Consider the following 16,680-nt stretch of genomic DNA (forward strand, 5'->3'; position numbering starts at 1 on the left):
ATACACTTAATGATAAAAAGAACTTACATCTTATTATAATTAGTGAAATTCATAGCTGAATCGTCATATATTACTCTGAATAAGATTGTATTTTTGATTGTTATCTTATCTTTTATAAAATTTTCAAATAAATAAGGTTTGATAAGTAGAGTTTAAAGTAAAAAATAACGTTTATGAGATATTGATTAAAGAAATATTACATGTAATAATAATATATTAATATTAGTTTCGTTATTTCAGAGTGGCTAAAAAGGTAAATATTATTTATTTGCAACTCATATAATGTGAATCACATAGCTGTAATTGAGTATATATGACAGTATATGATTTCAGAAACTTAACACGTAATTTCAATTGAGCATCAATAGTTTTACAAGACTTTGTTGTTTGATATGGTTTCAGTTCTAATGAAAAGGATGCTATTACTAAACCTGGTAAAGTTGAAAATGCTAGCATTTATGGAGGTTTCAGCGAGACGCAAACAGAATCTCCGGTATTTGCTCTGTTTAATACTTATTAAAGTGTGGAGGTGGCAAAATGGGTGGGTTGGGCTGGCAGCCGGCTGATATTTCAGATAACTTTTTGTCTTCTTTTCTTGAAATCTTAGAAAGTTAGGTCAAAAATTTAAGTATGATGATTTTTATTAGCATATAAATTAGTTTATAATTGTAAGTTACTTTTGAAGGTGATGCTATCACATACTTGCAGGCTATTTAGCTTTGAAGGCATAGTATGGGATTGTTGATTTTTAAATATGGTTTTGATTAGATGGCGACTTCGTTCAAGTGCCCAGACGAGTTAGCTAGTGTGGATCATCTTGAGGTTAACCATTTATTCATTCTGTTCAAATTAACTAAACTTGAAACCACGAGTGTTGCTTATGTGTGAAATTGTTGAGCTTTTCTAATTATGCATCACATGAAGAAGTTAGTTTTAGCAAGAAAGCATTATTATTTTTTACATACGAATGTTGTTAATAATGTAAATAATGTAATTACTACAGAGGATTTTGATAATTTATATTTTATATTGTTTTTGCAAGAACTAACTTAATATCAAGATGTTGGATCACAAGTTTATAACATACAATGTTTTTTATAGTGGGGGCTTTATGGATTTTAATTTCGTTGCTTTCTTAGTATACTAATTCTCGCAGAACATATAAGTCACTGTTGTAATTGTTGTGGTGCAAAAGGGCATCCGTTAGCTGATACATTAAGGTATGTTACCAGTTTCTTATGATCATGTGTTTTCTTCATCTTCTCCAATTTAATTCTTAGATACTTTCTATGACATTCTAATTATTTCTTTTAGTTTAGTATGCTTATTATAAAAGTCCTATTGTCAAATTTTGTTTCAATCAAGTTTTGAATGACTACCCTGTTCATCATTTAAGACTTGCAAACTTGATGCATAAAATCATGACTGATAAAGCATTGGTGGGTTCAGTAGCGTCTTCACAAAATTCTTGCCCTTGTCTTATGTGAATTTAAAAAGTGCTCCGGATGATCGTGATGTAAGTTTCCAATAAATTTTGCTTTTGTATTTGATGATTTTGTATTTGATGATCAAGTTCAGTACTCATCATAGATTCTTTTAGTATTACTAATTACTAATAATGGTAATTGATAATTATGAATAGGTTAGTACCGTTGTTTGTTATATCTCCTTAGTGTTACAATATATAAAACTGTATTTATTTGTTTGTATGTGAATTAAAGTGATAGTAAGACTGTAAGAGTGTTTATTTGTATGAGAATGTATGTTGTTTTTAATATTTTGATTTCCTCCCTTGTTAGCGGTGTTTGTTAGTGACATTTGATATGATTAAGCAATAAGCAATATATGTAATTTGCATCGCGATTCAAAATTTGAAGCAAATATTTGTAATATATATGTGAGGATTTGTTAATACATACACATTACATTACATATTACATAGTATGACTTAAATATATATAGCAATGGAATTTATATTCAAAGTTTGTTTTTTTATCATTCAACAAACTCGTGATTTCACGGGTCATTTAACTAGTATAATACTATTGCAATAAAAGAAGCGAGGCATATATAAACCAACAGATATAATATAATAACCCGAACAAAAGTATACTTATAAATTTATAATCATATACCAATACTAATTAACTTATATTAATAATATTATTAGCATTGAAACTAAATGATTTAAATCACAATGAATAAGTAGAATAAAATAAATACGGAGTACTATTATGTAGATTATAAGAAAACACATGATTTTCTCTTTCTTACTTTCCCCATTGACGAATTCCTACTTCACATACAATCTGTAGCGTGTATTTGTCAATCTTTTCTTGTTCGTGGTTGTGCTATCGAGGGGTGTGGCCATGGGGAAGAACTCGGGGGGAAAGAAGAAGAAAAAGGTTATTGATACGGCTCCTAGGGTTTTGAGGAATAGGAAAATTGGATTCGATACGGTTGATTCATCGAAAGATAATGAGTTGGAAGGGTCAGAATCATCGGGAGAATCGAATACGCTTGATAATGAGCAACAGAAGGAGACGACTGGAGGAGTTGGAAGCGTTGATCTTAATGAAAACCCAAATGATTATGATCGTGTTAGCGTCCATTCAGATTCGTCGGAGGAAGAGAATTCCAAATATGCATCTACTGGTTATCAGAGTACGAAGAACATGAATCATTCAGACATGAATGGGGTTAATCATAGCAACATAAATGTTACTATTGAAGAACCACATCAGGAACAAACGGAAGTGCCTAAGAGTGCCCAAAAATCTTACCTTCATGCTACTGTTGGAGTAAATGCAACACGTAAGGTAAATTTTCGAATGATGGAAACTGAGAATGTATCTAATAATGATGAAGTGGATGTGGTATTACCTATGGCCTCTGTGTTAGAAGCTGTTGATAGATATAGTAACACATTGTATGGATATTTTGTGGGGAAACGAATTGCATACCCGGTGGTCAAGAACTATGTGATGACTGTTTGGAGAAAGTTTGGTATTGAAAAAACAATGATGAATTCCAAGGGTTTTTATTTCTTCAAATTCTCTTCAGCTCAGGGTATGCTAGATGTGTTAGAAAATGGACCTTGGATGATTCGCACAGTTCTAATTATACTTAATAAGTGGTCGGCAAATGTTTCGTTAACAAAAGAGGACTTGACAACGGTACCTGTTTGGATTAAGATGCATGATATCCCATTGACAGGGTATACTGAAGATGGACTGAGTATCATTGCATCGAAAATTGGTAGACCGATTATGTTGGATTCGTATACAAGTACGATGTGTGTGGAAGCTTGGGGACGCCCGAACTATGCTAGGGCGATGATAGAGATATCATCAGCGTGTGAGCTCAAAAAAACCATCAAAGTGGCGACGCCAGGTTTAAATGGTGAGAAGAACTCGGTCGATACTGTAACTATTGAGTACGAATGGAACCCACCGCGTTGCTCGGGATGTAAAGTGTTTGGTCACCGGGATGTGCAATGTCCAAAAAATGTAACGGTTCTGGCTGAAACTGTTATAGTTGATGCTGAGGGGTTCAAGCCGGTCAAACGAGTGAACAAACTAAATGATGGTTATGTGGTTAATAAAGGTAACAAAAAATTTGTATACAGACCCATCAACAAGCAAGCTGAAAAGAAGGTAGAGAATCAGAATCATGCTGATGGGAAGAAAAAGGTGGTTAAAGAGGTGTCCACTAGTAACTCTTTTGGGGTATTACAGAATGATGATAATGTGAACCTGGATACAGAGGCTAAAGAAATGAATCCAGAGGATAAAGTGACTAAGGAAATGAATAAAGAGGCTAGAAATAGTTTTTTACATCTTGAAGACGAGGAAAGTGAGGTTGAAATTAATGAATATGATATGGCTCGTTATATGTTATCGGGAAAACAATCTGAGGGAGCAAGCACTCCCGGTATAAATGGTTCCAGTGATTAGCATGGCGACATGGAATATAAGGGGGTTGAACCGCCTCCCTAAACAGCGTGAGGTTCAAGATGTTGTATTAAGTAATCATCTTAGTGTGTGTGCTATTTTGGAGTCTCATGTGGCTATTGATCGTTTGAATGGAGTTTGTAGTGCGGTGTTCCCGCATTGGAATTGGACTTCTAATCATAATGTTTGTGATCACGGTACGCGTATAATCTTGGGTTGGGACCCATCAGTGATACAGCTTATGGTGATTATGGCTAAAGAGCAGGTAATTCATTGCATAGTTTCCTTAACGAATGGTGGTATGAAATTTTTTGTGTCTTTTATTTATGCAGCAAACAATTATATACATCGTCGTCAGCTATGGAATGATTTGCTCATGCATAAAGGATTTGTGGGTTCCCATCCCTGGATCATTATGGGTGATTTTAACGCATCTTTGAATTCAACAGATTCTACCACTAGTACCTCTACTATTCCAATTGCCACTAGAGAATTTAGAGATTGTGTGGAGGAGATTAACATGGAAGACGTAAATTTTACGGGTTTACATTTTACATGGAACCAAAGACCACACGCGTCCGACGGAATTTTGAAAAAGATAGATCGAGTCATGGCGAACGATTCATTTATTGAGGAATTCACGGATGCATATGTGGTTTTTCAACCATACAGGATTTCAGACCATTGTCCTATGGTTCTTAAATTGCTACATAGTGGCGCTATTAAATCAAAACCGTTATTATGTGATCTTACATGATGATTTTAAGTCCACTGTGAAAGATGGTTGGGGGAAGGAGGTTGAGGGCCGCATGATGTTCCGCGTCGTTAAGAAATTACGCATGCTCAAAAAACCTATCAGAAAGTTGATGTGGCAAAAAGGGAATATTCATAAGTTGGTTCAAAAGGTGCGAAAAGAATTAGATGAAGCGCAAACCGAGCTTGATAAGTATCCTGATTCTAGCGAGCACAGGGAGCGTGAAAGTGCAAAGTTAAGAGAATTTAACTCTCTGCTTCTTGAGGAAGAAAGGTTTCTAAAGCAAAAGGCAAAAATTGAATGGTTACGTGTGGGCGACTCGAACTCTGCTTATTTTCATAAAGTTGTTAAAGGACGACAAAACCGTAGTCATATTAGTGCAGTGTTCGATAGCAATAATTGTCTAATGGAGGGGGCAGATGTTCCTCATGTGTTTGTGCAACACTATGAGGAATTTTTGGGCAAGGCTGGGACATGTAGGCGCATTCATAACCCACATACTTTATTTCATAATTGAATTAATCGTGATAAAGCTCAGGAAATCATTCGGCCAGTAACGAACGAGGAGATAAAAAATGCAATATTTAATATTGGGAATGATAAAGCGCCGGGTCCTGACGGTTATTCATCGACCTTTTTCAAGAATGCATGGGACGTAGTTGGTGACGATGTTTGTTCGGGTGTGAAACAATTTTTCTCAAATGGGCAATTATTGACTGAATTGAATCACACTATTATCGCTTTGCTTCCAAAAGTGCAAAGTCCATCGAAGGTAAATGACTATCGTCCGTTTCTTGTTGCAATGTTTTGTATAAGTGTATAAGCAAGATTATTACAGATCGTATTACGTCTAGTCTGGAGGATATTGTAAATGTAAACCAGTCTGCTTTCATTTCAGGTAGGCGGATTGCGGATAATATTCTTTTAACTCAGGAGTTGATGCATAATTATCACCTAAACCGGGGTGTTCCGAGGTGCGCTTTTAAGGTTGATATTCAGAAGGCTTACGATACGGTTGACTGGGAATTCTTACGAGAGATTCTAGCTCATTTTGGGTTTCACAAAGTTATGATTAAGTGGATCATGAGGTGCATTTCATCAACTTCATTTTCTATCGCGATTAATGGGACTTTATATGGGTACTTCAAAGGTAAGCGTGGGCTTCGGCAAGGTGATCCAATGTCGCCGTATTTATTTACTCTTGTTATGGAAGTCCTTTCACTTATGCTCCAAAGGAATGCTCAACAAGTAGATGGATTTAGATTCCATCCCAGGTGCGATAACTTAAATCTTATTAATGTATGTTTTGCCGATGACTTATTCTTGTTTTCGCATGCGGATATTACGTCTGTTAAGGTGATCTTTGATGCACTTGATGAATTCAAAGAGTGCTCTGGTCTCACGCCTAGTATTCCAAAGAGTACGGGATTCTTTGCTAATGTATCGTCTAATGTGAAGAATCAGATTCTCGACTTAATGCCTTTTGAAGAGGGAACTTTACCGGTGCGATATTTAGGGGTTCCACTTATCTCTTCTCGTCTTCTAAGTAGTGATTGCAAGCCTCTAATTGAGATGGTGAAGAACCGTATTCAGGATTGGAAAAATAAGTTCTTATCTTTTACAGGTAGAGTTCAATTAATCTCATCCGTTCTGGTGTCTATGCAAATATATTGGTATTCGGTATTTATTGTTCCGGATAATGTTATAAAAGATATTGAGAAGATGATGAGGGGTTTTCTTTGGTGCCAAGGAGATATGAAAAGAGGTAAGGCGAAAGTCAAATGGGATGATGTTTGTCATCCTAAAAATGAAGGTGGTCTTGGTATAAAAAGGCTTAAAGGGTGGAATGTGGCATTGATGGCGTCTCATGTTTGGCGTATATTGTCAAATAAACAATCCTTATGGGTTAGATGGATTCACTCCTACCGTATTATGGATCAAAATTTTTGGGAAGTTGCAATCGCTCCGGACGCAAGTTGGAGTTGGAGAAAGATATTACAAATTCGTGATATAATAGGTAATCATTTTATACACGTGATCCAGAATGGGAGAAATACATCGGCATGGACTGATATATGGGCGAGTCATTCTCGTCTAAAAGATATGTTGTCGCGAAGGGAGATCGTTCGGGCAGGATTTAGTGGTAGAGAAAAGGTATGTGACTTGTACCAAAATGGGTCATGGGTTTGGCCTAGTGCATGGGTTGAAGTTATTCCATCTCTTGCTACTGTTTCTCACCCAAATCCTCAAACTGGTAATGATGTGGTTAAGTGGAGAATGATTGATGGTAAGGTTGCAGAATTTTCTGTTAATGTAGTTTGGCACACCATTCGTCCGCATGCCGACCAAGTGTTATGGGTTAATCTTGTTTGGTTTTCTCAATGCGTTCAGAGACATTCTTTTATGGTTTGGTTACTTATGGGGGAGAGATTGAAGACTCAAGATAAACTCAAAATATGGGAAAGAAAGTTGAATTCAAATAGTTCTATCACTTGCTCGTTATGTAAACAACAAGAGGACTCTCATACTCACTTTTTTTCTCGTGCTCATATTTAGCGAGGATATGCAGGAAAGGAGCTCAGATTGTGGGCATGCCTAATTGGGGGTTAGATTGGAAAGCAATTTTTCAGCCAAAGTGGGTAAACTTGAGGTGACTTATCAATGGAAACCGCCTTTATGCACTCATTGCAAAGTGTTTGGGCACTCTTTTAATACTTGTAAAATTAGGCCTAAAACAGAAGATGAAGTTTCAGAACAAGTGTTAAAAGACGCTTTGAAAAACAACAATGATGGTGAAACAGTTGATTTAAATAACCAGTGTGTTGAGGATGGCTCTAAAGTTGTTAGTAAGAAAGGAAGGGTATCTCATAAGTTGAATTTTGATAATAATAATAAAAGTCAATGGCAGTCAACAGAAGCAAAAGGTATCAAGCAAAATGCAGTTAAGAATAATCATGGTATTAAAGACAATATTGCTATGGAGGAAACAAATTGGAATGTGGAGTCCCAGAAAAATAATCATGGTATTAAAGACAATATTGCTATGGAGGAAACAAATTGGAATGTGGAGTCCCAGAAAAATCGAAATCAGAATGTTTTAAGGAAAAGAGATAAAGGGAAGGGCATTGATGGTGAAGGTAATAATAAGACATATTCCAAAGATAGAATTGAAACAAACAATCCTTTTTATGTATTAGTAGATGATGAGGGTAATGGTGATTGATGTTAAGTTTGTTAATACTGCTCCGAAATCAGGGTATTCTACATCTCGTTAGTCTCTTACTTTATATCTAGTATAGGTCCTCGAGTTTCGCTCAAATTAGTGTTACTCATGTTGTAATCCTCGTTGTATCATTTCCTTATCAATAAAATTATCTTGCTTTTCAAAAAAAAAAAAAAAAAAAAAAAAAAAGATTGGAAAGCAATTACAGATGTTCTTATCCCATTGGCTTCAAGAAACTTGGCTAGAATCATTGTCGCAAAAATTGTATTCGGAGCGATGGTATATTATATTTGGCAAGAGAGAAATTCAAGGCTCTTTGGTAAAGCTCCAAGGTCAGTTGATCAATTATGGCAAATCATTTTTTCGACGGTAAGGATGAAGATTTTATCTCTAAGATTCAAGGAGTCGCACCAGGTCCGTGTGTTAAAGGACAAATGGAAAGTTCCGTGAAGTCCATGTGTTTTTTAGTTTGATTCTAGACTGTAACATGTAGTCTAGTTTGGTTGTGTTGTGGGTTGCTAGATACGCTAGTAACACTGAATTTTGTTTGTATCAATTTTTTTTATTATTTTTAATAATATTCTCGGGGTAACCCTTTACCCAAAAAAAAAAAGATTATAAGAAAACATGCAGTTGATTTTTGAATTGGTTTTTGGCTATGTGTAACTCTCCCCACCACTACAACCCTCCAACTCTTATCCCTCGTACCCTCCCCCATCCCACCATCCTATCCTATCTATACTCTATATATATAGCATATATGTTTGTATTCTTTCCACATAAAAGAAAATATTCAAAGAAACTAATAATAAGTAAAGCAAACTTAGAGTAGAATAACACAAAAAGGCATTCGGAAGCCGGGAGTTAGCAAATATATTTGGTGTTTCAAATCTTTGAAGAACTAAGGTAAATTCCAAACCAAAAAGAGTAGTTGTATATTAGTTGTTGTTAATCAAAATTTTCGTAAATATATGTTTCAATTCGTAAAACCAAATTCAAACGTTAGTCGATATTATATACGATGATGATGATACGGGAAGTTCACGTCGTAAAATCGATAACTTCTCTTACAATTCGGGACGTACAAATTTAGGCTAATACCTTTTGAGTGTATTAAGATTAGTTTCCTTAAACTACTTTAGCCATAGAATAGCAATCAAACAAAAGAAGTCAAGAAGACATATTAAAACATAAATAGAGCTGGGTTTTGTTCGCATGAAACCGAAAAAAGGCGAAGCAAGCATTATAATCTAATTATCATGTTATAAATTTGGTCCCTAAACTGTATCTACATTTACAAATATGATTTTTTTTTATATTCATAGATTTACATATCGCCCCTTGATACACATAAATGTTGCTAAAATAAATTAATGTTGCTAAAATAAATTAATACGGAGTAACTTGTTTGTTGACTTAAAAAGTGACACAAAGAACTCATATTTGATTGACTACTTTTAAAGATGAAATATTATTATTATTATTATTGTTATTATTATTATTATTATTATTATTATATTATTATTAGTTAATCAAATAAAAGGACATTACTACTTAGTTGTAGGGAAATAAATGGACTAATATGAAGATACATATTTACTCCATAATATGAAGATATATATTTACTCCATATAATAATGTTGGAACTTAGGAGATCATGACTTTAAAATCATGACATTAAAATTATGACCTTGAAATTAAATGCTAAGTTAGTTATATTATTTCACTAGCCATTGTTAAGGATATCGGAGAATCTTTCTAACCTTGTGCGCTTAGAGATTTATCAAGGTACGGATGTCCGTACTTTTCTTTCAGCGTTATCTTGATCCGCTTCTTTAATTATATTGTTATCTCTATCGTTATCTCTTGTGCGTTATGATTCTATATATTTGGGTTAGACTAAATGGGATTTAAATTATGGTTGTAACTTTTGAGTAAAACGATTTTTAAGAAAACGTTGTGCGAAAATGATTTTTGGTAAACTTGATGAACTTATATATTTCGAGCGTTCTTAAATCATTTCATTAGGTTCCATATGTACGGTGAAGCATAATTCTGGTGTTGATTGGTATGTTCACTTTACAACCATAGAACCCTAGATTGTAGACAGGAGTTAGGTATACCGAGTCAACTACCTGTGGAGGTACCACAGACTTGTCATTGTGGCAACCAGTGACTTGGCACTAACCGTGGCGGTGTGATTTGTCACGACATCTCTACTTTATATTGTGCTCATGGGAGAGCGGTTGATTTATTTGAGAGGCGTATGGATGAATCCTAGGATATATTATGATATGATTTGTGTAGAGAGGTCGTGTTGTGTAGTGCCATACACACCTTCTGATTAGGAGAACCACCTGGAGTCATGACCAGTGTGTTTTGCGCTATATATGATACTATTTGGCACCGTGGGTGCGATTCTGATATTCTGTTTTGTAGGTGTACTCGGTGTAAATAACCCAACCCTTCGTTGCTTCAGCCTTTATTTCATTACTCTGGTGTTGTGGGGTTAATCGATGGATAATTTTATAAAATAAAATATATTTATTATTCCGTTCATTCTTATCCTTTAAAATATTACTGTTATTATTATATTATTGTTTATATCTGTCAACATCTGCGCACTGAGCTATTAGCTCAGCCGCATTTTCTTTTTTTGCGGCAGGTAATCAGGGTAAGATGGGATGAGCGTGAGAGCTTCAAGATATGAAGATGCCTTAGAGACCTACCTATCTAATTGTAAAGACCCGTCCAATTCCATAAGAACGAATACAATAACATATAATTACATTGCGAGGTATTTGACCTCTATATGATAAATTTTACAAACATTGCATTCGTTTTAAAAGAAAAACTTTCATTACATCGAAAGTTGACAGGCATGCATACCATTTCATAATATCCAACTATAAATGATCTAATCTGTCATTTACTTAATCATAATCTTTACTGAACTCAATGACTTGAATGCAACGTCTTTTAAAATATGCCATGAATGATTCCAAGTAATATCTTTAAAATGAGCAAATGCACAGCGGAAGATTTCTTTCAATCCTGAGAATAAACATGCTTTAAAGTGTCAACCAAAAGGTTGGTGAGTTCATTAGTTTATCATAATCGATCATTTTCATCATTTTAATAGACCACAAGATTTTCATTTCTATTTCTCATAAATATACGTCCCATGCATAGAGACAAAAATCATTCATATGGATTGAACACCTGGTAACCGACATTAACAAGATGCATATATGAATATCCCCATCATTCCGGGACATCCTTCGGACATGATAAAAAAACTCGAAGTACTAAAGCATCTGCTACAACGGATGGGGTTTGTTAGGCCCAATAGATATGTCTTTAGGATTCGCGTCAATTAGTAGATCGGTTTACTAATTCTTAGGCTACCAAGCAAAAAGGGGCATATTCGACTTCGATCATTCAACCATAGAATGTAGTTTCAATTACTTGTGTCTATTTCGTCAAACATTTATAAAAGCGCATGTATTCTCAGTCCCAAAAATATATATTGCAAAAGCATTTAAAAAGGGAGTAATGAAACTCACTATACTGTATTTTGTAGTAAAAATACATATGACGAAACTGAACAATGCAAGGTTGGCTCCGGATTCACGAACCTATATCATTTATATATATTAACACATATAATTGTAATCGAACAAATTCATATACTATATCTTAAATTATATATCTTATATATTTAATTTGTACATATTTAAAAGAGTTAATATTTATATAGTTTAATCTTATATTTAAAATCAATAATTTTTTATTTGTAAATATTTATATAAATATACTTTATATATATAATTATATATATTATTATGGTAGTTGGAATATATATACACTTATATAGAAAATACTTATTTGTTATAATAATATTGTTAATGTAAAAGTAGTAATCATAACAATAATAATAATAATAATAATAATAATAATAATAATAATAATAATAATAATAATAATAATAATAATAATAGTAATAATAATAATAATAATAATAATAATAATAATAACAACAACAATAATAATAATGAAATAATAATAATATTAATGATAATGATAATAATACTACTAATAATAATAATTATAAAAATAATGATTTTACTAATAATAATATTACTAACATTTATTTTAATAACTATAATGATATTAATGATAAGAATGATAATAATCATAAGTAAATAAATAAATAACTACCTCAAAGAAGTAGTCCTTAAAAAAAGCCCAAGTCCGGGTTTGAACCCGCGATGTCCCGCTAACCCGATAACACCACAAACATGGAACCATTTCTATTTTTCCTATCAGCGACAACATCATCATCTTAAACATCACATTTTATACCATTTCATTTCTAGTCTTCATCACTTAACCATAAACATAATTTCTATTAACAATTCACCACCATTATCACGATATCAGTTCATGATCATTATCACTATTTTAACATCATCTTCATGATCATGCTCATCATACATCGTTGACATAACCATAATCATTTCTCGATTATTATCATCATAATGATACACCGTATAACATCATCGTACACAGAATATCATTATCATCACCTAGTAATCACGTAACACTGTCATCACCATCTTTTATTATTCACGCATCATTATCATAACATATCTTTATCATGATCATACCTATATCATAATCTTAATCAAATTATTATCATAACAAGGGAGTGTGATGAATTTCGGCCCAACAAAATATTCACGGCCCAATAGTAACTAAAACAAGTCACGGCCTATTTTATTAAAACAAACCACGGCCCAAAATAATAAACCCTTGGCCCAACATCAAAAGAAGTCTAGTAGTTAGTAAATAAGGATTCGGTATCTTTTGCAAGTGGGATAGAAGATGAATTGGTATTTGGATGACCCACCATACTCCCACCAAAACCACCTCTTTTTCTTTAATCATTACGGTATCATCATCTCATCATCATTACTCATTCTCCATTATATCATGTACATCCCCATACATAATAATAATACCACGTATCATCTTCGTTTATCAACTGTAGTATCATGGTTCCAAACAACAATAGATAGTCCAAGTGACCATTGGGCCGAGTTCAACCAGATTTTAAAATAATAGACTAATGGGCTTCGGCCCATACTGTACATAAATTAAAAAAGGCTGATCCAGTTACAATATCGTGTGTTTTCTTGGTCTGGTAACATGAATTCGAATGGCAGATGCACAAAATAAAAAAAAATATGCATATACTCATCATGATTTCATCATCATCACTTCATCATCCATTATCCATTATCATAATTATACTAGACAGGTTACCGGCAAATATTGATACTAGTAATACTTTATAAGTATTATCGACTTTACAGCACCTCACCTTAATCATCGCCTTTTAATAAACTATAGATGCAGGAACGAAGCAGCAGAAAAAAAATAATCAACATAGTAGCTGTAACAGTGGGACTGTAGAGCTATTTTGGTGGCGAAAGACTATTAGAAAAACTGTTGTAGCAGTTGCAGTTAACCAAGAGTTGGTGATGGGTTTTGGTTGATGTTATTTGAAATTAGAGACAGGAAGAACGAGCATTAATTAGAGTTGTTTGGGTTGTGGGGATAAAAGGTGATTGTGTTTAAGATGGTGAATGTGAAAATTGTACATAACATGGTGGTGATTCGGTGGATTCAAAGTGATGGTTCAAAGATATTAGGGTGGCTTTTGTTAAATAGAAACGAGGCAGCAAAGCAGTTTTAATGAAGGTTTAAGTCTTGAAAATAACACAGGAACTGTAGCAGTATAGTTGGTTCGTGATGGGTTTAAACATAACAGTTGCAGTCATAGTATTCGTAGGATATAAACAGTGAGTGGGTGTGAGGTCTTCGAACAAAAAAAGTAGCAATGGGTTCGAGTGATAAGGGTGTTGATGATTGAATATGATGGTGGTTGTAGTTGTGAAAGCAGTGACGATTCTATTGGTGGTTAGTTGTGATGATTCGTAAAGAAACAAAAAAAATAATATCTTGCGATGATGATGAAGGTGGCTCGTGTTGATGGGAGATTGAAGAAGGTGGTGATGTGAAGTGATGGTTAGCCGTAGTTGGTGGTGGTTGGGATTATCGAACGAAGACAGTGATCGATAGTGATGATAATTTAATGGTTGATGAGAGGGTGATAATCTAGTCATGGTGATTGTTTGGTTTTGATCATGAAACAGAAAACACACCAGATGTTGAAGTTAGTGTGTGTGATATATATATATATATATATATATATATATATATATATATATATATATATATATATATATATATATATATATATATATATATATATATATATATATATATATATATATATATATATAGTTTATTGTACGAAAGTTGAAAACAGTAATCCAAGTTAATCATTTGTACAGTAATGCATTCAATTATAATATGTCTATTCGTTTCACGGATAGCTAACTCGTAATTTAATAATATTAATAATATAATAATAATAATAATAATAATAATAATAATCTTTATCACACGTGGGTGAATTGAGATTGAAATAGTAAAGCAGCCTAAAGTTTGTATTCACTCTATCGACAGATTTACACGCAGGGCTATATCGTGCCCGGTTGATAATCAGTGGCGGATAAAAGTATTTCGGATAAATCTCATATTTTTAAATTAACTATATTTATTTATTTTGGTCATTATGGTATAAAATTCGATCATAAATTATAAAAAAAAAATTAACTCACTGTCCACGCCCGATCCTGGGTAAAATATAAAAAGTCTTGAAATTTATTAATTAGCTTCTAAATATATTTTTAATAAGCCTAAAATTCCTATAACTCATCACCGATTATTTTAAAATCACCTAAGTTCGTTTTTAACTTATTTAATAACTATCCAGATGACAAACGAGTGCTACGAGCATTTATTAAATAAATTCTAAATCATATATATATATATATATAAAGTATATTGAATATATAGATATATATAATATATATATATAATATATATATATATATATATATATATATATATATATAGTAATATCATATATTATTTCATTTACACTTATGAATTAAATCATATAGGATTCCTATTTCAAATTAATATATATATTTAAATGTATATGTATTTATTTACATATAGTGGTTCGTGAATCGACTGGAATAACTGATGTTATGCGAGGTGTATACAAAATAGTTATATTTTTACTACAAAATACTATTAAATACGATACAATTTTACACAAGTTATTTATTTATTTATAGAGTGGATATACCTAAACCTTGCTACAACACTTATAGGCAGTGTACCTAATCGTACAGTAGTGTAGTTTTTAGTAAGTCCGGTTCATTCCACAGGGATCTTTAGCCAAGTTTAACGCTATATTTTTAAAACTATATTTGTATAAATATAAATATAAATATAAGTAGTATTATTATTATTATAAAATGGGGTTTTACCGTTTAATGACCGGTTTGCCGATTTTAAAACTTTAGTCGCAGTTTAAACCTAATGTAAAATCTTAAATATATAAAAGACTTAATTTAAAACGTAAAGTAAATGACAATAATTAAAGTGCGATAAATTAAAGTGCGATAAAATAAAATTGCGATAATTAAAAAGTACGATAATTAAAAGTGCAATTAAATATGAAATAAAGGAATTATGCTTATTTAAACTTCCGTAATCATGATGTTTGACGTGTTGATTTTAGTTTATTCCCATGGGTTAATTGTCCTTTGTCCTGGATTATTCAATATGTCCTTCTGGTTTTTGTCCATAACAGTCCATCAGTCATAAATATAAAGTGCGAGTGTCCTCGTCAAATTATTCTTATATCCGAAGTCAAATATTCCAACTAATTGGGGACTTAAACTGTAACAAGGTCTTAATACTTTGTTTAATAATTACACCAAGATATCGACTGCGTGAAACCCAAGGTTTTAATACTTTGTTAACAATTACGCCAAGTTTCCTTGTACATAATTCACCCCTATTTTAATAAATCCATTAACTATTAATCCATTCCCGTGTCCGGTTAAGTGAACGATTATTTGTACTTATAAATATCTCGCTCATCATGTCCGATCGAGTGTATGTGGTTATTTATAGGTACATCCAATTGTAAATCTTTATATTAAATTAACAAACTATCATTTAATTAAACAAATATAAAGCCCATTAATAGCCCATAGTCTAATTTCCACAAGTGTCGTTCTTTTGTCCAAACCCCAATTATGGTACAAAGCCCAGTTACCCCGTCTTAATATTTTAGCCCAGCATCACGATTACTTCGGCTTAAATAAGCATAATAATAACTTAGCTACGAGACATTAATTTAAAAAGGTTGAACATAACTTACAATGATTAATAATAGCGTAGCGTTACACGGACAGAATTTCGACTTACACCCTTACAACATTCGCTAACATACTCTTATTATTAAAATTAAATTAAAATTAAAATTAAGATTATAATATATATATATATATATATATATATATATATATATATATATATATATATATATATATATATATATATATATATATATATATATATATTTACGTGAGAGATAGAGAAAGAAAAAGATGTCTATTTGTTCAACCAAAACTGCGAAATTTATAGGACCTGACCCTCAAATTGGGGCCATGCGATCGCATGGAGGTAGGATCCAGCTCACATACTTTTGTTTGCTTTCTTGCCGACGGTTTTATATAATAATATAATATATATAT

General features: G+C 32.7%; 1 protein-coding gene and 1 long non-coding RNA gene across 3 annotated transcripts; both read left to right on the plus strand.

Annotated features, from left to right (window-relative positions):
* The first annotated feature begins 3,957 nt into the window (after positions 1-3,957).
* Positions 3,958-7,930, plus strand: LOC139875614 (uncharacterized). The gene is made up of 7 exons (XM_071862939.1): positions 3,958-4,218; positions 4,312-4,608; positions 4,721-5,183; positions 5,241-5,479; positions 5,590-7,175; positions 7,277-7,342; positions 7,435-7,930. Exons 1-7 carry the CDS (start codon positions 3,958-3,960, stop codon positions 7,928-7,930), a joined length of 3,408 nt encoding a protein of 1,135 aa, XP_071719040.1.
* A 726-nt stretch (positions 7,931-8,656) lies between these two features.
* On the plus strand, positions 8,657-14,103 carry LOC139877617 (uncharacterized). Of its 2 annotated transcripts, XR_011768696.1 has the most exons (4): positions 8,657-8,836; positions 9,661-9,718; positions 10,596-10,727; positions 13,346-14,103. It is a non-coding gene; the product is annotated as an uncharacterized lncRNA (long non-coding RNA). The 2 variants fall into 2 exon arrangements; XR_011768695.1 differs by lacking the exon at positions 13,346-14,103 and having other exon boundaries at positions 10,596-10,826.
* The last annotated feature ends 2,577 nt before the right edge of the window (positions 14,104-16,680 follow it).

The sequence above is a fragment of the Rutidosis leptorrhynchoides genome, chromosome 11, assembly GCF_046630445.1.
Source record: "Rutidosis leptorrhynchoides isolate AG116_Rl617_1_P2 chromosome 11, CSIRO_AGI_Rlap_v1, whole genome shotgun sequence".
In the NCBI taxonomy this organism is placed as follows: Eukaryota; Viridiplantae; Streptophyta; class Magnoliopsida; order Asterales; family Asteraceae; genus Rutidosis; species Rutidosis leptorrhynchoides.